Source organism: Carex rostrata, chromosome 6 (assembly GCF_964058835.1).
Source record: "Carex rostrata chromosome 6, lpCarRost1.2, whole genome shotgun sequence".
NCBI classification, from domain to species: domain Eukaryota; kingdom Viridiplantae; phylum Streptophyta; class Magnoliopsida; order Poales; family Cyperaceae; genus Carex; species Carex rostrata.
In genome coordinates, this window is record NC_135923.1 from 7492282 (window position 1) to 7513881 (window position 21600).

The 21600-nt window shown below is 31.5% G+C and overlaps 2 protein-coding genes across 2 annotated transcripts in view; both read right to left on the reverse strand.

Annotated features, from left to right (window-relative positions):
* Positions 1-21600, reverse strand: part of LOC144556060 (putative ribosome biogenesis protein RLP24) — a 94942-nt gene that overhangs the window by 25634 nt on the left and 47708 nt on the right. The window lies entirely within an intron of this gene.
* On the reverse strand, positions 9839-12201 carry LOC144555657 (NAC domain-containing protein 2-like). The gene is made up of 3 exons (XM_078304058.1): positions 11756-12201; positions 11312-11613; positions 9839-10776 (listed from the first exon to the last, which is right to left on the reverse strand). Exons 1-3 carry the CDS (start codon positions 11913-11915, stop codon positions 10264-10266), a joined length of 975 nt encoding a protein of 324 aa, XP_078160184.1. The 5' UTR covers positions 11916-12201; the 3' UTR covers positions 9839-10263.

A 21600-nucleotide genomic window follows, 5' to 3' on the forward strand; every position in this document is an offset into this window, starting at 1 on the left:
CTTCAACCAGCACCAATTTTTTATTGACTCAGCTGGGACTAATCCAAACTATTCTTGCCATAGCTCCGTTTCAATCAGTATTTTAATATTCGGTTCTTATTCGGCATTCGGAAAGCTGCCGAATACCGCATATACAGTATGCGGCCGAATATTCATATTTTTATTCGGATTTATATATTCGGATTTTCAAATGAAAAATCATAGACATTAACTCTAATAAACATAGATAAACATTACAAATAAACATAAATAAAACATAACACAAGTTAGAACAAGTTAATAACCCACAGTACAAATTACAAAACTACAAATAAGCATAAATAAAACATAAGTTCAAACTTAAATAAATGAAATTATAACTTATTCGGTTCTTATTCAGATTCTTATTCTCTATTCGAAAATATTCGGTTCATATTCGAAAATATTCAGTTCTTATTCGGATTCTTATTCTCTATTCGGAAATATTCGGCCGAATAGATAATATGCATAAAAATATATTCAGCCGAATATTGGACCGAATATTGGACCGAATACTCATTTTCTATTCGATTTCCAACCGAATACGAATATTCGGCCGAATAGACCGAATATTAAAACACTGGTTTCAATTAATTGAAACAGATTTTCTTTGCAATTTCCAAAGGCATCTGAGGGGATACAAATTTCTAAAATTACGTCTTTATCCTTCTTCTCGAGTTAATATGAGACCCACCTCATTATTTTATAAGTTTTCAATTCACAAAGAGAGAGGGAGGGAGAGAGAGAGCAAACAGAAGAGGTGGGACCATGTCATTTTTTTTATCCAACTAACTGGAGAAAAAAGAAAAACAAATTTTGAATCGGTAATATTTTTTTTTGTTCAAGCTTTGAACTAGAAAAAATACCTCTGCCAATTTATACGGGTGTTACAATGCTTGCACTATTTCTATTTTTGTCTTTTATCTGTTATAGATTTTTATAAAAAAAATTCTCAAAATTTATCTATCAAGAAAAAAATTGGACCAGTAACACTGATTGTCACTTGTCAGTACACTTACTCCATAAATATCAAATTAATTTATGTAAAACCGGTGATAACTTGGGCGATATTGATGCAAATAATTTTTATATTACTACTGTGGATTAAAAAGTGAATTTTTTGATAATCAACTTTAGATCTAATGACAAAGGCAATTTATGATGTAGTTGAGTGATTTGACATGCATTTTATGAAAAACAATAATTTTTATTAGAGCAATTTTCATGACAATATTTTCTATACGAAAACTTATGGTGAACATGCTAGTTTTTATATTTTTTTTTCATATAAAAATATATTATTTAAAGTTCCTATTTCGAAGGAAATTCGTAAGAAAAGAAAAAATAAATAACAGAACGTCATTATATCAGCATTTGAATTACCACTGAATAAAAAAAGTTATCGGTTGAAGGCCGTAGATTTAAAATTTAATTAAAATTATTTATAAATATTTAGATTTAAAATTATCAGTTGCCGGAGTTTATTAAGTTCAGTTTTCAATCGCGTTTAAAACGCCAAATTTCATTTTCATGCCACAAAAACAATTCAATATTTTATCATGCCTAGAAACACTGAATTGTTCAGCGTTCCAATTTTTTCTATTGAAAATAAATTCGCAAAAAATAATAGAATAAAATAATGTTAAATCAGGTACATAAAAGACTGTTTCGATTTCAAATAAAAGAAAATACATAATGTTAAACTCAATTTTTGAGGGTTCAAATGATATTCTTTTCGAGCTTTCTCAAATTGGGTCATAATAAGAAATCATAATTTCTTATAAAAAATTACACCATCCTAAAATTTGAATTTTGATTTGCATTGCTTGTTAGTTTCTTCGATCTACATATTGATTAAAATAAATTTGTTGTCAACAAATAAACTTAAAGTTCGAATTAATCAAGAACAAATTAATTAATTTACTTTTTTCAAATAAAAAATTAATAAAAAAGTTGGACCTAGGCGAAGGAAAATGCTGAATTATTCAACGTTTTTCTTAATGCAAGAACACAGAATAATTTGACATTTGGGTAGGAACTATGAAATGAGATTCGGGAGATTTGATTTTATGAATGAAAAGTTCGTTTGTATTGTTTCTACAAGTGCTATTACAAATTTATAATTAGGGCATGTTCGGTGGTAGTCCAAAAATTACTGTTTATGTGGGGAAAAAAAATTACTTAAACTGAATTTTTTTTCCCACGTGAACATTAAAATTCAATTAAAAAATTTTGCAATCCTGTTCCCATTCCTATTCCACTCCGTCCGCCAAACACGCTCTTAAGGAGAAGTCGACTGCACTGCCTTGTTGAAAGGGAATTCGGATCCCCCGGGTATGGAGGTGCAATAAGTAAATTTGGACTGTTTGTTTAACTTAACACGAATCTCAAAATAGACTCCTATAGTTTCTATAGGTATCGGATTGATTTTGATTTGATTACGATTAATCTAGATCGTCCATTTGTATAGATTGCACCTAACCTCAGGTAGGGGATACAGACTCGTCGAAAGGTGGGAATTGGGAAGGGCCTGTGCAAGAGAAACTGAGACGAGAGAGAGGGGCCCGTGATCCGCTCTGCTTCTTCGAACAACGTAGGAAGTAAGGACCTGTTTGTTTGTCACAGGATTACACAGGATGAGATTTGACGGGTATGAGAACTCATTTTTGAAAAAGTGGGAACCCATAAGTATAGATACGCGGGATTATTTATGAAAATGTGTTAAAATAAGTGTTCGGTTGTACCGTAGGATTAATTGCGAGAAATCTTGATTTATTTTAAAAATATGAATTTTTATTTAAATTTCACACTTATTTAAAAGAAGAAAAGAATTATACAAAAGAATTAGAAATATTGTAAAAATACACACCTATTTCACACAAAAAATAATGACAGCTCTTTTAAAATCTATAAAAATGTTGTAAATAGTTTGAATTGAAACGGGTGTAGGAGGTAGCACTGACAGGAATTTAAAACGGATGCTTTCTTTTCTGGATAAAACGGATGTAGGAGGTAACACTGACAGGTAGGGCCTCTTTTTTCCTCCACTTTCCAAAACCGCTCAGGATTTCATTTGTTAGCCCAATAGGAGCCCATCTGTTTCAGGTCCTCTTTTCTTAGTGCTGACCAGGTCCAAAAAAGCAGCCCATTCAACCGCTTCTAACTATAGAGGGTAGATTTTTCTCAAAAAGGGTAGATAGATCTCTGATTGTTTTCCATAACCAAAATTAGCAATTTATATGGTCAATTAAATTAAAGAGGACGAAGACAAAATACAAAATTTGAAAGGAACTGAAAATAAAGCTGCCAAAGTATTCTTCATTAAAAAAAAATGCCAAAATATTCTCTCAGTTTCTTTAACCCTTCAGAGTTAATTGTCGTGAACATTCCATCTCTGTAATAAAACCAGAACATTCCATTCTTTTTGTGAGATGCATCAGATTTTGGTGAAATATTATTATTCATTCTTATTTGTCGAAAGCGTGAGGCTTCATCATCGTCACTTCTGGTATGTCACAGCATACATACAGGAAAATAACGAAGCTGATAGTTATGGTTACGCCCCAAAATAATTTATAATTCGGTCCATTTGTTGTTTAAAAATTAATATTTATATTATTGCAAGCATATAAGTTCTTAGAAGCTCTTGGGTAAATTAACATCTCTGTTGGCTAAATTTTAAGATAATTTTAATTTTTTTTTGTCTACTTGTAGTATGCCAAGAGCCGACTAATTTACACTAATCACTCTGTTTTACTTTCTAATTTTGTTTAATGCTAATGCTTGAAAACTTTTATCAGTATATACAGAAAGAGGAGGGTTCCAATGCCTCATGCCTTTCATACCTCATCATACCTCATATTCTATATCTTCGTTTTCAAAGTCCAAATTGTCGAACCGTTCAACATGATATATATAGTAAAATATGGTTAGGGATGAAATTGTATAATTTTTGAGAATTTTTTACTATTTTTAAAAAGGGTAGAAAATCACTATTTTTTGAACGTTTAAAAAACAATGATTTTGTACCTATCATAAAAAATAGTAAAAAAATTCAAAAAAATATAAAATTTCAACTCCATTTATATTTTAGTATATGTTGAATGATTCGGATCGACAATTTAGACTTTGAAAACGAAGATATAAAATGTGAGGTATGATGAGGTATGAAAAGGATGAGGAATTGGAACCCTCCTCAGAAAGAAAAGAGTATCGTGTTGTACTGTTAATTTATCTGTCTTCATTTTTAAACTGAGTTTTTTGCTATTATATAATATTATTCTGGTAATATATCCCTCAGCTGCATGAGCAAACCGAAGCCAAGCAATAATTATTTTGTGTTTAGATAGATTACACATTTGGTATATTCATCCATGCTTAATGGCTCATTGGCTTGGCCAGTGGTTTTGTTGACTAGACGAAGGCTCGAAAACTGTCTTCATCTCTGATTTCTCAGCCAAATTGTTTTTTGATACAGCGCTGTATTGAACAAAAGAGTTGTCAGAAACAAGAACTAATTTGCAACTAATTATTTAGTGCAAAATTGCGAATATATTGTTACTTCAAAAGCTATATACCAGCAGATACCTGGCATCGATCCAGGGGATCTGAAGGCACAGGTACCACACCGTCGTCGAAAATTGTCAGACTGAAGGCCTCGTGGCCATGACAACAAATCATTTAAGCAGGCTGCTTTAACACCTCTGATAGATCAGGAGTACTATTCATTGATTCAATTTTCATACCTAATATATACCACCCATGATCTCAGTCACCATATAATAATTTTTTTGTTTTGAAGGAGGTGTTGGTACAAGTGGTACAGACTACATAATTGGTGACCTGGTTGGCCGTCCGATCCACATTATGATTTGTGCAGACAACTTTAAGATTCATGCTAATCAAGTGCATACAAACTTTGATGCGAATTGGATGACTCAGACCGAACATCGGACCGTCGATCAATTTAAATCAGAATCAATTCATTCATTCATCTGCTGCTGTGACCGGTGGATTTGACATTTCAACTGCCGAGCCTTGTTAAATAGTTGGCGGTTCGAAAGGAATAAATAAGACCCTTGACGGGCCTTGAGATACAGCAATCTTGAAAAGGTTCGTTTAATGGGCCAGACTTATAACTATATTGATTATTGGGCTTGATGAAAATAATTGCTTCCTTTCTTACAATAAACCATCAATAAAAAAAAAAAGTCTTGCATGAGCACTGCATCAAAAAAATCCACCAAACAGGGGAAAAAGTGAAATGAAATAACGATTTTCTAGATAATTTTGTTTCATTGTCGTATGAAGCTCATCTTTTTATAATTGCGACCATAATTTTAGAATCTGTAGAAATTTAAATAATTTATAATTAATGAACCCGGGTACGTTATTTATATAAGCATATTAGAATATATATATATATATATAGAGTTAGGCTGGGGTGCTATGGATAGCATAGTGGCCTCTATGCTACGGCTCAATATTCGAGTTTTCAAAATTCAAACGGTCGATCCGAACCGTTCATCTTATTCTCCATATTAATATCTGCTTGGAGACCAAATTTTATAATTTTCTGAATTTTTTTACTATTTATTAAGCCACTTTGAAAATCGCTAATCCAACGGTTTTACTGTTTTGTGCAGCCACCGTTGGATCAACAATTTTGTAAAATACTTAATAAATAGTAAAAAAATTCAGAAAAATGTAAAATTTGGTCTCCAAGCAAATATTAATATGGAGAATAAGATGAACGGTTCGGATCGACCGTTTGGATTTTGAAAACTCAAATATTGAGCCGTAGCATAGATGCCACTATGCTATCCATAGCACCCCAGCCTAACTCATATATATATATATATATAGAGTTAGGCTGGGGTGCTATGGATAGCATAGTGGCCTCTATGCTACGGCTCAATATTTGAGTTTCCAAAATCCAAACGGTCGATCCGAACCGTTCATCTTATTCTCCATATTAATATCTGCTTGGAGACCAAATTTTATAATTTTCTGAATTTTTTTACTATTTATTAAGCCACTTTGAAAATCGCTAATCCAACGGTTTTACTGTTTTGTGCAGCCACCGTTGGATCAATAATTTTGTAAAATACTTAATAAATAGTAAAAAAATTCATAAAAATGTAAAATTTGGTCTCCAAGCAGATATTAATATGGAGAATAAGATGAACGGTTCGGATCGACCGTTTGGATTTTGAAAACTCAAATATTGAGCCGTAGCATAGAGGCCACTATGCTATCCATAGCACCCCAGCCTAACTCTATATATATATATATATATATATAGAGTAAAGCTAGCGTGTGACATGCTCACCAAGAAAGTTTGGTGAGCATAACTCCAAAAGTATATCGGATCGACGTCAAATGTCAAATCCAAACCGTTGAAATCCATGTACTTCATGAGTGATGAATATACATGCAAAATTTTGAAAGTTTCGAGTTTATTTGCTACATGGTCAAGTGGTCAAAGAAATAATAAAAATTGAATATATAAAATAACTTATAATAAAATATTCATTTCTTTGACCACTTGACCGTGTAGCAAATAAACTCGAAACTTTCAAAATTTTGCATATATATGCATCACTCATGAAGTACATGGATTTCAACGGTTTGGATTTGACATTTGACGTCGATTCGATATGCTTTTGGAGTTATGCTCACCAAACTTTCTTAGTGAGCATGTCACACACTAGCTTTACTCTATATATATATATATATATATATAGATGGTGCATTGCAATGCATAGGCTATGGTGTGCATTGGACTATAAATCACCGATTCAAAGTCTAAATGACCGATCCAAGCCATTCATCTTGTTCTCCATATTAATATGTGCTTGGAGACCAAATTTTACATTTTTTTACTATTTTTTTAGATTTATTGAAAATCTGGGTGAACAATAAAAAACAGTAAAAATTTCTGGATCACCAGATCAGCGATTTTCAAAGTGACTTAATAAATAGTAAAAAAATTCCAAAAAATGTAAAATTTGGTTTCCAAGAACATATTAATATGGAGAACAAGATGAACGGTTTGGATCTGTCATTTGGACTTTGAATCGGTGATTTATGGTCCAATGCACACCATAGCCTATGCATTGCAATGCACCATAGCCCATCTCTCTCTCTCTCTCTCTCTATATATATATATATAGAGAGAGAGAGTGACTAATGTGCATTCGAATGTATATGACCCAAAATACACACGGTCCAAATTTGACTTTTCGAAATCCAAATGGTTGATCCGAACTGTTCATCTTGTTCTCCATATTAATATGTACTTGGAGACCAAATTTTACATTTTTCTGAATTGTTGATCCATATTTATTAAGTATTTTACAAAATTGTTGAGTTTGTATGTACTCTTGTTCTCCATATTTATTAAGTATTTTACAAAATTGTTGATCCAACGGTGGCTGCTGATTTTATTGTTCCGTGCAGCTACCGTTGGATCGACAATTTTGTAAAATACTTAATAAATAATAAAAAAAATTCAGAAAAATATAAAATTTGGTCTCCAAGCACATATTAATATGGAGAACAAGATGAACGGTTCGGATCGACCGTTTGGATTTCGAAAAGTCGAATTTGGACCGTGTGTATTTCGGCCCATATACATTCGAATGCACATTAGTCAATTTATATATATATATATATATATATATATATATATATATGTTATTCATGATAGCTTCGCTTGCATATAATTTTTTTAAAATTTAAAATTTATTTAGTATAAAGTTAAGCGGTAAAAAAATTAGTTAATCTTAATGCATTATTTTCGAAAAAATCTCTATTTAAAAAAAATCGAAAAAATAGTAGAACTTAAAAAAAAATGTAAAACTTGATTTTTAAATATATTTTAATGTGAAGATCATATTGAACAGTTTAGATCGACTATTTAGACTTTGAAAATGGATATATAACTTATAAAAATAATAATGCTTGTAGTATTACGTGCCCACTATTAGAGTGGGAAAAATGGCATGCCGGAGCCGGCTTCGTCATGGCACGACACCTGTGACTGTTTCATGCTGTGTCTCGTGTGTCATGTGCTGTGATCAGCTTTTGAAAAATTTGGCACGGCACAGCACGTTACACGAAAGATCCGGTCACGACATGTCATGTAATCACACGAGCCACGTGTAATTAGGATTGTTAGGTCTTAATCAAATGATGAATCTTGAATAAACTAACTTAAATTAGGAAAAAAAATAGTTAAACGTGAGAAACGTAACCAGTTATATTTGGACACAACACGCGAATAGTCATGGCAAGCGAGTCATGGCGTGACCACCCCTCAACATTTTGGTTACGGCACATGTCACTGTTCACTTGATTACAGCACAGCACGACACGAGATCAAAGTCACGACGTGTTAGTTACAGCACGGAATGTTTTTTCCACTCTACCCACTATTTTATACTAATTGTTGCTCTATTTGGCATAATGCTTAAAATTTAGAGCTCATAGCTTTATGTATACGGCAAATAAGTATCGTGTTGCATTGTGCGCCTTTAATTATTAAAATAGTCAAGTATTGATGTTACGGTATTGATCATTTTGTACTGTATGATATTATTTAGTAGTATATTTCTTTCCTGCATGCGCAATTAATTGGGAAATATATATGATGACTTAGGAACATAGTTCATCATGACATGATAAAGGCTGCATGTTTGTACCATCCTCACCACTTAAAATGAAAATTATAACTCTTTTAACTTTCAGTTTACACTACATTTAGCCTTTTGGTTCAAAATATATATATTTGTTTCTTATTAACAACAAATGAGAATTAAAAAGAAGAAAAACATAATTACAAAAAAAGAAAAAATTAAGGAACCAACTTGATTTTTTGTTTTTGTTTTTACAAATACCATAAGTACCGAATAGGTATTTCATATCTATTATTTACATTTAAACGATACCGAATAGCCTATTTGGTACCATCCAATTTTACTCTTCTACTTGACAAAAACTATAATAAAAATTTAAAACTGAGAGTTACCGAATAAGCTATATAATCAGTACCTCTTGAAAATAAATGAGAGGTACCGAATACTTTATTTGGCACTTATAGTTTTTTGTAAAAAAAAAAAAAAATCAATTAAGTCGGTTCTCTAAATTTACCTTTTCTACTTTGTGGTTTAAAAAAAAAACAACAAATGACTTATGTTGAACTAAGGAGTAGAATAATTAAATTTTTGCCAAACCGCAAGCGATGAACTAAACTGGAAGTTGTATTTCCAAAATTGTAAAGGCGCACAGTTCAAAAAAGGCAGAGAGGAACTTTATCGTATGATAGTGAATCTGACATGATTGCTGGATATTCTTGCTAGATATTTTGAAACCATACAAATGTCTAACCCATGCAACTCCAAGGAATGTTACTTTTTCTCTATCTCCCAATGATTCCTATGGCCCCACATGCTTTGTGTGGAACTGTTTGTGGTTTTGATGTGCCAATAAAAACATAATAATACATGTAACTTGTTTCCATGTATAAGCGCCATAGCATACTGCCACAGTGCCACATAGAATTATCATTTCTTATATATTTTTATACACAATGAGCGCTTTAGGAGATTTTGATTGACATCAAAATTAATATTAATCTCTAGGTACATGTAATTTAAATTATACATTTTCCTTAGTGCACAAGGGAATCACTCAACAAGAAAAAAGAACGAACTCCATGCACTGGCGGCTGCGAGTTGTGCATGGCAATATGGCATCATTACTTTAATAAAGAAAAGAGAGGGAGAGAGTCATGCAACCAATTTCAAGCCATACATCATACATCTCCATTCAAAGTGTATTTTAATGCTAAAAATGTTTTTAAAAATTTTCAGTGCTCAACAAGTCCTATATTACACGACTTCTTCTTCCCTTTGAATTAATATTGACAAGGATTTCTCTCTCAATCATCATTTTTCTAAAAAATAGAAAAAAGAAACAACTGCCATCTATATATACGAAACTAATAGTGGGTAGATTACAAAGCATGCATGGATGAGCTAAGTTATCTAACAAAATATAATCAGAATTACAGTTCGTGTGGCAAAATAAAACTTAATTTTTCCTCTCTTACCATTTTCGCCTACATATATCTGGTGGCAATAAATTGCATATGCAAAAGAACCTAGCTCATGCTAGTCCAACTAATAAATGATCTCAAATTGATACAAACTTAATTCTCTTAGTGCATCTCTAGTGAAGAGTTTAACAGAACTGTTGGCCATACACAGGTTGCCCAATCAAGGTCTGTTGAAGAGCATTAACTTGATTTGGGAAATTTGTGTCAATACATGTCCTATTTTGCTTCTTTATGGGGTTTAATCTTGAAATCTCATCTCCTTCCTCAAAGTAACCATCACTAAATCTTTCCCTCTTCAGAGAGCTTTCTCCCATTAAAAAAGATGACCCGATTTGATTGACGGGCATGCCCATGTTACTGTTGTTATTCATGAGCATTTGATTCAGGTTTTGGTTTGCCAAGAAGGAGTTGTGATCTGATGATCCAGTCATGTCAGGCATGTCAAATAGTTGCGACATCGTTGAATCAACAAAAAAATCTGAAATTGAACAAGTTCTGGGTATCTTTGCAATAGATTGGTAGTTCATAGGGTTTTCTTCAAAGCTGATCGAGTCGTCTTGTTCATGATCGACAAGTGGCGGCACTGTCGATAAATGGTTGCTCTTTTTGTAAATCCGACAAAGGACCCAATCGTCAAGCTGCAATTATTTTGAGAAATTTGACAAAACTTAATTAATGCAACGTCACTAAAACAAATAGTGAACTGATTTGAGTGCAATTAAATTTTCCTCTTGCATCACTGTCATGCTAACATCAGGATAAGAGATAAAAAGATTCCTAGAGACCGTTTCTTTAATTTGTTGAAGTACACAAAATTAAAGTCTTGCATGCAAGTTGGCATCCACTGCCATATTGGAAAAGTATGGGCTGTGCAACTAATTAAGGCTTGCAACACCGGATTTGCTTCGTCACAATGATGTTATACACATATTATTTGTCATGATAAGTATATATTAATATTATACTCTTCAAAGTATAGTTAAATATATGGACAAAATCATATACATCACTCTTTGAATCCTCTCCATGTGTTAAGAACTATATATATACGTATGCAAAATAAAAAGTTTTCATTTCAAAGTGCACAACTTGTTGTTTTCTTTCTCTTTTATTTTTATCACTAACAATCAGGCTTTAATTAATTATAAGAAAAATAAAATAAATCATACGTACCCTCATGGAAGTGTTGCGAAATTTCAAGGGTCTATAGTTGTTGTTGGTCTGGGCCTCGGCGAGGCGGTACTCGTGCATGATCCAATTAGTTTTGACACCTTTTGGTGGCCTCCCCTTGTAAAAAACAAGTGCCTTCTTGACACCGATATTCTCTTTGGTGTTGCTGTTCTGTATCGGCTTATCAGTGCCGGTTGCCTTCCAGTATCCAGATCCGGCAGCCCGGTTGGGCCTGATCCCATTCGGGTACTTGCGGTCCCTTGGGCTGAAGAAGTACCACTCTTTGTCACTGTACATAGCTTTATCTTCACAAAAATGAAAAAGAAAATTAATAAGACAAAAATTGACATTCGTATGCATATATATTAGATCAATAACATGGTAGGTGCGATTGAGAGATCAACATAGGAATTAGGGGATTAAATAAAAATTAATAAAGATACTTACCAGGAAGTTCCCATGGATCGAATTTGTATATGTCGACCTCGGCTATGATTTCAACCGGGCATGGAATGGAGGTGGAGCGATTGCGTAGGTAATGAAGAATAAGTTCTTCATCAGTCGGATGGAAACGAAATCCAGGTGGCAGTGGTGCAGGGTTTGGCATGATTTCTTCCTGTTTAAATCTAGAAAGTGATTGTTTTTATTCTTGATTATTAGGGTTTGCAGGAGATTTTGAGCTAAGTATATAGGTCTATGCCTAATTGTCTATCTTATGGCTAGAGAGAATTGGAAAGGATTTGAAATTTTGGGGGGAGGAGTGCTCTGGTCTTTTTATCCTTGAAGGTTTCTTGTCGTTTAGTCCACCTGAGCATAGGCGACACCTGTCACATGGTAAAAAATCTATGGGCAAGTTTGGAAATTCACTTGGATTTTTTTTTGAGATTATAGTTAATTCTCACGTCCGCATGGCAGGGTATATATTATGGCATTTTAGAGAAGAAGAGATAGAGAGAGGAAAGAGACTAGAGGGGAGAAGGCATGTCACCGTGCTGATGTCAGCATCGAGCAGGACGGACACTTGTCGACCGTCGAAGCGATTGCTGATTTGGAGCAAACTGCTGGGCCCAGATATATATCATCATGGACGTCCACGTCACACTTTAATTTCGATAACTACTTGATCATATACGATATATGTACCGTTTCATACACACAGCAATTTCTGTACAGGGGTAGAGAAAACGTAGAAGATACGGTACTGTTCTTTTTTATTAATTGACTGGTTGGTACCAGTCGATAAGCCAACATCAAATGAAGACTTATTTCAAAAGTACAAAAAAAATTACCAATAGGAGAGCCATATAATGACTGTACAAATATGCTACCAGATATTCTCTCCTTCGTTCCTTTTTCTTTTTTTTTACTGTGCTATCTTTTCCTCTTGATTTTTTACAGTTTGACCACGTGGCATAGCTCTGCTTAGAACAAGTGTCTCTCAGAAAAGTATAGTTACAAAGGTCGACGGATTACGAAAGCAGAGATTAGTTTAATCTTCTGGCTAATCCACTAAAAACAAACCCTAATCTTATCTTAACCTAAAGCATCTGACCAGGGATGACAAATGTGGCAAATCGAGATAGGTCCAGAAGCCTCGGTGGACCACACTAGCTAGTTGCATTACGTAAATAGAATGATATTTATCTTAAGAAAGGAAAAAGAGAATACCTGATTAAGTGCCTGTCGTTAGCATGGATACATTGACAAGTTACAAGCAAAGCAAGTTGCCATATTATACAATTATTTGATCTGAAATTTAAATTGTATTTATGTTACCCTGATACTTAATTAATTTATAGTATGTATGTACCCTTGTCAAAAATTCCCTCAATTTCATAAGTTATATGCACGATCAACAAACTAAAATACTAAAGACAGTATCTATGAATATAGATATGAAAAAATTATATAAATTCAGAATCCTGAAACAGTAGGATCTTAAATTATAAGTTTTATATCATAATTTATGATCTAGCACTGCATGTAACAAAAAGATGGATTTCAGAAGTAAAATTTGGAGGCCATGCACAAGGAAAGAGCTACTATTCTATTATTAGAAGTGGTGCCATCAAACAGCGACGTGCAAATGTGGATAGATATATATGGAGTGTGTGAGTTCACATCCTTGTAATAAAATTATATTTTACATAAAAAAGATACTCGCGGTGTTGTCAGTGGACTCGTATTCGGTTTTTCCTCGTGGTACGTGTCATTCGAACACGACACTTGATGTGGCGGTACTGTGACGGAGGGGATGACGATCAATGACTTGAATTCGACCTAATTGAAAACTGAACTATAACTTCTGATCAAATTACAGTTCAAAAAGTTGGTGATAGAGATGGAGAATGATTAAGCCGCATAAATGGTTGTGATTTCTTGCTGCATGAGATCCATGGGAGAATTTGGAGCGAGAGAGATTGATTGGTTCATGAGTTTTGGGGTTTTTTTTTTGTGGCCAACAACGTTGTGAGCCAGAGTGACTTTTTTTAGACAGCTGATTTTTTTTGATGAATTTTGAGATATTTGATAGTAATTTTTTGGCAGTTCGTGGGAAGTTTTTATATGGAAGTTTGTGATGATCTTCAATTAAAGGTGATTTGACGAATTTGATGGTAAAAATTGATGGATGACTCAAGAAATGGGTTAGGATGAAAAACCACTAACCTTAAAAAAAAGAAGAAGAAACGGGTTAGGATTACAAAAGATGATGTTGGAATTGGACGAATATATATATATATATATTTACTAATAAGACAAATAAGTAAATTAAACTTAATTGTATTATGCTTGGATTGATTCTAATATATATAAAACACACATATATAGAAATTTACTTCAGTAACTCATCATTAATACATTTTTTTATAATTAACAACTCACTACTCCAAAATGAAATATAGCATGAAAATACATGATTAACTACTTCTAGATATTATAAATTAAATAACTAACATATACAATTAATAATAGCATAATTAGACTTAAAATATAGCATGATGACTTAACAATTTAATTTCTAGATGACTCTCGTCTAAATTTACTGAATAATAGTTTTTCTCAAAAAGTGTAAAACACAAAAGTTGTAGCTTTTCTTGTCTATTTCCAATACACTTAAAATCATATCAATTGAACTACTAAATATTACTCAGACTAATTAAGCTGGTTTGGAACCCAATATTTCTCTCTTTTTTGAGCTTATTTCTTTCATATCCTTAATTTACTGGTTAGATTCAAAAAATGTTCAGAACCTTTATATGATCGATACTTCTGGCTAGACTGAGTCCTAGCATATACAGTATGTTAATAATAACTATATATATGTATACAACGAGCTAGTTACTCATGTACGTAGACTATAAAACCTATGTATTATTAGACTAAACTTTCTCTTACATGCATGAGCTTCTTTAATTACAATTAATAGATTCTTAATTAATTATATATGTGGATGTCATATCGTGATTAACTGACCAGCTGCATATATACTATATATGAAAGAAGAAACAGATAATCCCTTGAAGTGATAGAGGGAGATGGATGAGGAGATCAAGTACAAGAAGAAACAGGTTTGAAGAACTTTTGACTACTTTGCTATTTTGTTTGGCTATTGTGCATTTTTTTTTTTTGAGGAAAAAACCAGTTGGATTGTTAATTTGTTGGAGCAAATTGATTGGCTGTATATGTAACTGGAGCAAAGCTGAGGTGTGATGTGTTCACCAAGAGGGTTTGGTGAGCACAACTCCAAAAGTATATTGAATCGGCTTCAAACGATAAATTCAAACCGTTAAAATTCATGTACTTCATGAGTGATGTATGTACATGCAAAATTTTGAAAGTTTCGAATTTATTTGTTACAACTTATTAAATAACTTATAAAAGATTTATTACTTTGACCGCTTAACCTTGTAGCAAATGAATTCGAAATTTTCCAAATTTTATATGTACATGCATCACTCAAGAAGTACATGGATTTCAACAATTGAATTTGTTGTTTGAAGACGATCTAATATACTTTTGCAGTTGTGCTCACCAAATTCACTTGTGAGCACATCACACCCTAGCTTTGCTCACTGTATACTCAATTAATTAAGTAAGAGATATCAGTTCAACTTGGAAAAGAAAAATGAACATCACTAACAAGAGGGGAGAAGCAGAGGAAGAAGATTATGGGATTATCTTGTTATTTTATTTTATTTATATACTCGAGCAATGCATGAGTTCATTTTATTTGAGATTCATAGTATTTATTGCCTTTATATTTCCCATAAGACTGTTTATTGGAAATATAAAGGCAATAAATACTATGAATCTTCGTCCAACTTAAGAGAAAATTATAATTGTTGATGTTATAATTACAATTTTAATTATATGTATGTGAAGTAATTTGTCAATTTAACATTTTTTAAAAATTAACAAGAAATGTCAGCAAAATTAATTTCTAGTTTTGAAAATTAATTTTTTTTCCCGCGCAAAATTAAAGTGCAAAGATGAAAAACATCTTGAAATTGATATAAAAAAACTAATTCAGAATTTATAAATAAATTAGATTTTATAATTATAGGAATAGAGATGCATCATCCATGTTCTTGGTTCCGTACTTCGGCTGTTTCTCAACTACAGCAAAAAGAAAAAAAAAAATACTTTCAAATTTCAAGCAATGGTCAAGAAAAAAAAAACTTGAAATTACACACGAGTAACTGGTAGAGGTAAAGGCAGGACTGTACATGCTGTAAAAATTAAAATTATTTTGAAGGTCATTAATAGATGTTCTGACTTTGGTAATTAATTCTTGGTAGTCTCTACCATTTTAAAAAGAAAAGAAAAGAGACTTTGGTAATTAATTAGGTACGTGCATCATAACAAGAAAATCAAGTGTTTTTTTTTTTTTTTAATTTCTCTCTGTTGGAAGCATATATACAACCACATATGACACATGTAGCCTCAAATAAAAGTAAAGAATGAACCTAGCTAGTATATTAATTAAAGAATCAGCGTACAAGTATATACATAATAGGGATTGACTAACTATCTCCCAATCAATTTTTTCCATTCATCCCCCAGTCAATAACTACTTGTGGGGACCATTAACTAACCGAACTTCAGATTCGCAAAACGTCTGTAACTTTAGATTCACAAAAAAATTCACAGATTGTCAAAAATATGAGCGACATTGAAGTAAAAAAAATAAAATAAAATGTGTAAAAAATAAGTATGTGATAAGAAATATTATTTAAAGAAATACTTGATATCTTACATATGAATACTTACTATATTAGATGTTAATACTTGCGTGTAGAAGTATACATATTTATGCGCATCAGTTGTAAAGTTTTTCAAATATAAGTGGTTTCCCAGTTAATTAGCGGCCCCCCACATTATTAATGACTGATACACGTTTTCTTTTATTTTTTTGTGCTGGAAGTTGTGATTCCCTCATATAATTAATGATTGGAGGATGGATGGGGGAAATAAACTGGGGGAAATAAATCTTTATTCTACATAATAATAGGTAAACCTAGACTATTCAATTAATATATAATTGTTTAAATTAATTATAAGCATACCTAGCATTAATAAAGATAAAAAGAAAAATATAGAATGCATATAGAAATATATAAACAAATGAATCTACAAAAGGTATCTAAGGGGACTTTGGGTGGCTCGCTAAGTGTACATATAGTAACAAAAAGTATCTATTTTGTATTACTATATCAATGGTGTGTGTGTATATATATATATATATCTTGTCAAATAGCAAGAAGGAATGGAGCACACGCTCTGAATTCCCTTCCTTAGTTTGAGGAGATTGGTTTTGTCAAAGATCAGAACTAATTTATTGGGCCAATTGGCAAGAAGCTATATATATGTCCAACAATAATATTTTATGGGGGTATAAAAGACAACAATATATTGAGTTCAGCAATGAGGATATATATATGGTCCTCCTGTCTCAAATGTTATTAGAAAAATAAAACGACAAAAAAGTCGTCTTATTAAGAGAAAATATTGGATGGTTATCCAGTGGCGTATACATCTTCTCCAGTTACTAGGAGATAAGAATATACATAGAATTATGGAAAGTATTTTGAGGTAAATTATTCAACTTCTCTAACATAGCTATAATATAAGATATTATAGTTCGTGTGAAAATATTTAGTTTTTAATTCAGTGCAAAATTAATATACTTGTGATGATTTGAAAACATTTTACCCTCATTTTATTATATAAAAAAATAACAGTTCTTTAACTTAGTTTGTGAACCATATATTCACATTAAATTGTAGAGCTAATATTATCATTTTTTTTTAGAAAAACAATTAAGTTCTAGTCCTCATTTTATTAGCTAGGGTTGGTTACATGTGTTTGGGTTGTGAGTAGAAACGACCCTAGAAAGCTAATATTATCACTATGGATACGTTTGGATAACAAAGGAATAACACTAATTAAGAAATAGCTGCTATTTCTAGCGAGCTATTATCACTATTTCACGTTTGGGTGAAAAAAAAAATGTTATTCTCAACACAAATAATAACTCGGATTAGCTGCTATTCCGCTATTCCTATGAAATGTTGGGTTAGCGGTTCCGTATATAAGTAAGAGATCATTTGTCACTGAACACTTCTGAATTGTAACCTATCCTTTAATTATGCTCCATGAGTATGCTAAAATTGTTAGTAGTAATCATAATATTGTAAAACTCGAAATTTTTATATAAATCTCGATAAGTAATCATCGATCGTAGTAATATCATTTCATAGATGGTTTTTTAAATGTCATGTTATTTTTATTTAGTAAAATGCATAATATTCGTAATGAGTGGCAATATTGTGATCATAATTAATCACCACATTGATGCACTAGTATGTATGTATGTATGTATATATATAATGAGGAGGGATCACCTTTTTTGGTGACACCAAATTACACTCTCGATTTTTAAAGTTTTTAAAGTTCAAATAGTCAATCCAAACCGTTCAACATAATAGATATATTAAAATGTGCTTGCAGATCAAATTTTACATTTTTTTAAAATTTGTTTACTATTTATTAAGTATTTAACATAATCGCTATATTCATACCATTGAATTTTTGTACCAATCTTAATAAATAATAAAAAAATATAAAATTTGATCTGCAAGCACATTTTAACATAACCATCATGTTGAACAGTTTGGATTTGACTGTTTGGACTTTGAAAATATAGAGTATAATTCGGTGTTACTAAAAAAGAGTGTAATTGGATCCCTCCTCTATGTATATGTATAAGTATGTATATGTGTGTGTGTGTGTGTGTGTCTAGAGAGAGAGAGAGTTGGGCTACGGTGCTTCGTGAAGTAAAGCGAGTGTTTTACTTCACACTCATATTTTGCGATTTTAAAATTCAAAACATCGATCCAAACTGTTCAAGTTGATCTCCATATTAAATTGTGCTTGGAGACCAAATTTTACATTTTTTGGAAATTTTTACTATTTCTTTAGATTTTTTTGAAAATCGCTATTTTGATGGTCTAGAATTTTCTGAAAAACAACGATTTAAAAAAATTCTAAAGAAATAGTAAAAAATTTCCAAAAAATTTAAAATTTTGTTTAATATGGAGATCAACTTGAACGGTTCGGATCGACGTTTTGAATAAAATTGAAAATATAGACGTGACGTAAAACACTCGCTTTACTTCGCGAAGTACCGTAGCCCATATATATATATATATATATATATATGAAAAAGAAAATCAGGTGGTATCTTGAGATGATTCTCAGACCTTGCACAATTGCATCTCTTAGAATAGATATCATTTAGGATAAATAAACCCATTTCAATTCTGCTATTTCCAATTATCAAGGTTTATTACTATAATTAAGCTATATTGGGACATTCGGCAACACAAGTATAGGATTAAATTTTAAGCCACGCTAAGAATTACATATTTGGTTGTCTTAATACATGAATAAAAGCTAATTAAATGTTGAAACTAGTTTGAAAACACAAAATTTTCATTTTAAAATATTTGTCTAAAATCTCTGTTTTGTAATATTTTGTTAAGTTGAGGACTTAAATAAAAATTACCATATATAATTAATAAAATCGAGTTCTTTCATATGGTAATAACCTCCAGCTGTTATATCTTCAATTTGTATTAATTTAATTAATAATCTTTTGATTTTTTTAATTTTTTTTTCTCCCGAATTATGGATGATCTCTCTCTCTTTAGAAATAAGGGAAAATAAAGAACTGTAGCGCATTTCCTCTCCTTTGATCTGACAGCGCGCTTTAACAATTGTACCCATTAATTAGTTGTATCTTAATCCCCTTTTAGTAGTTTGTTAATTATTCATGGAATATGGCTATCTATTCCTCCATCTCTATTCTGAGTTCTTAATTTGACAATCAATTAATTCATTATGTTCAAATTAACTGCAGCATACTGTAGAGCTACGTCAGTCGCTTTCATGATCGTGCTCTAAGAAATAACATTTTCAAATTATCTCGGTAGCGATTCTAAATCTTACATGCTTGAGACGAAATACACTTAAAAACAGTGTCTCGCATATGATTAGAGTAGTATTCTTGTAACTCGATTTATTTTCTTTTAATTTATTTAACCATCAGAATGTTTTGAAACTTTATCCAACACTAAAGAGCCTAATCCATATGTAGTGGTGCTTTAAGACCCAGGACATGAAATTAATTATTAAGATTCAGACAAAAAGGTTAAAAAAAGTGGTCTTAATTCTCGTTAAGAAACGGATGTTCAAAAAAAAAAAAAAACTAAAAAAATTAATAGTAATTTAAAGAGACTTAATCTCTTCTCGCCGAACAATACCCAAATATTGTTCTTAATCATAGTCGGTATTTTCATACTAATGTTCTAACGAAGAGTAATTGTTCGGACATAAAATTAATATCCATTTAAAAACTTATATATGTGGTTTGAATTTAAAAATGGTACTCAAGCGATTCACATCACACGTGGATATGACTCACGTCATTTTAAGTGTTGAAATGTTCAATAAATGACGCTCTAGTAATTGAAAGCTTACAAAAAAGTGCTGAACTTTCAAAAGAATAAATTTTTGTGTGTGTCTATAAATTTACCATATAGGAACTTAAAATTATGATGCAATTCCTTATAAAAAAAAATGAGGCTCGCGCTCATTTTATCATTTTGTTTGTTCAGATAGATGAAATTAATCGTAATTTTTTAGTCTTATATGATATATATATTGAATGCCAAAATATTTTTGGGTATATTATATTGAAGAACAAATCAAATGGAGCCTCCTGTGTTTGTAGAAATAAAGAGCACCTTGTATTCATTCATACCATGCAAGTGTATATACCAAGAAGATCCCTTGCTTGCCATCGCAGAATTGTAGGCATTTCTAACCTGGCTCTTTCTTTGACGCACATATTATAAAAAATTAATAGTCTTGTCAAGGCAATATAAAGTGTGTGGCTACTTACTAAGTACGAGAATTAATACTTTATTTGACTATTTCCGATCATGTTTATCTTTTACAAATTATGGCGGCTACATCATGGGATTGTATTATTACTTTATTACAAAAGGAGTTTGGCTAACGTGTTATAGATAGCATAAGATGTTCTATTTTATTGTCTAAAATATCTATTAAATAAATTTTAAATTAAAAAAAATCAAATTTTTAAAACCGATTTAATTCGTCATTGATGTGTTTACATGTCAAATATATAAATTTCTTAGCTCATTTAATATAAAATCAAACGGTAAAAAATTGATGATTTTTAAGTTAATTTTAATACATTTATTTTTCATCATTTTTCGACCACTTGACTATATACTAAATGAATTCAAAAATTTATAAATTTGATATGTAAACGCATCGATGACAAAGTATATAGGTTTTAACAGTTTAAATTCATCGTTCAAAGTCTATACGATAGATTTTAAGACAATAACACGATACATTTTATGCTATCCATTGCACCTTAGTCAAACTTCACAATGAATCAATTGGCTGCTACTATTTTTTTTGTAACAATGACATCGTTTTGGTTTTTAATTATTAATAGGTAATAAACAATAATTGATGCTATCATGAAAATATGTTGGAGTATAAAAAAAATACAAGATATAGTATATACTATAATTAATTCTCCAATCAAATTTGAAACTGCGAAAGAAAAAAAACTATAATTTGCTTGGAAATTATACCCAAGACCTTTATTGGATCACCACATATTAATTTGTGAATTGTTGATTTCATACGTGAGTGGGTCAAAGGTGACAAATCATTTTGTTTCATGCGTA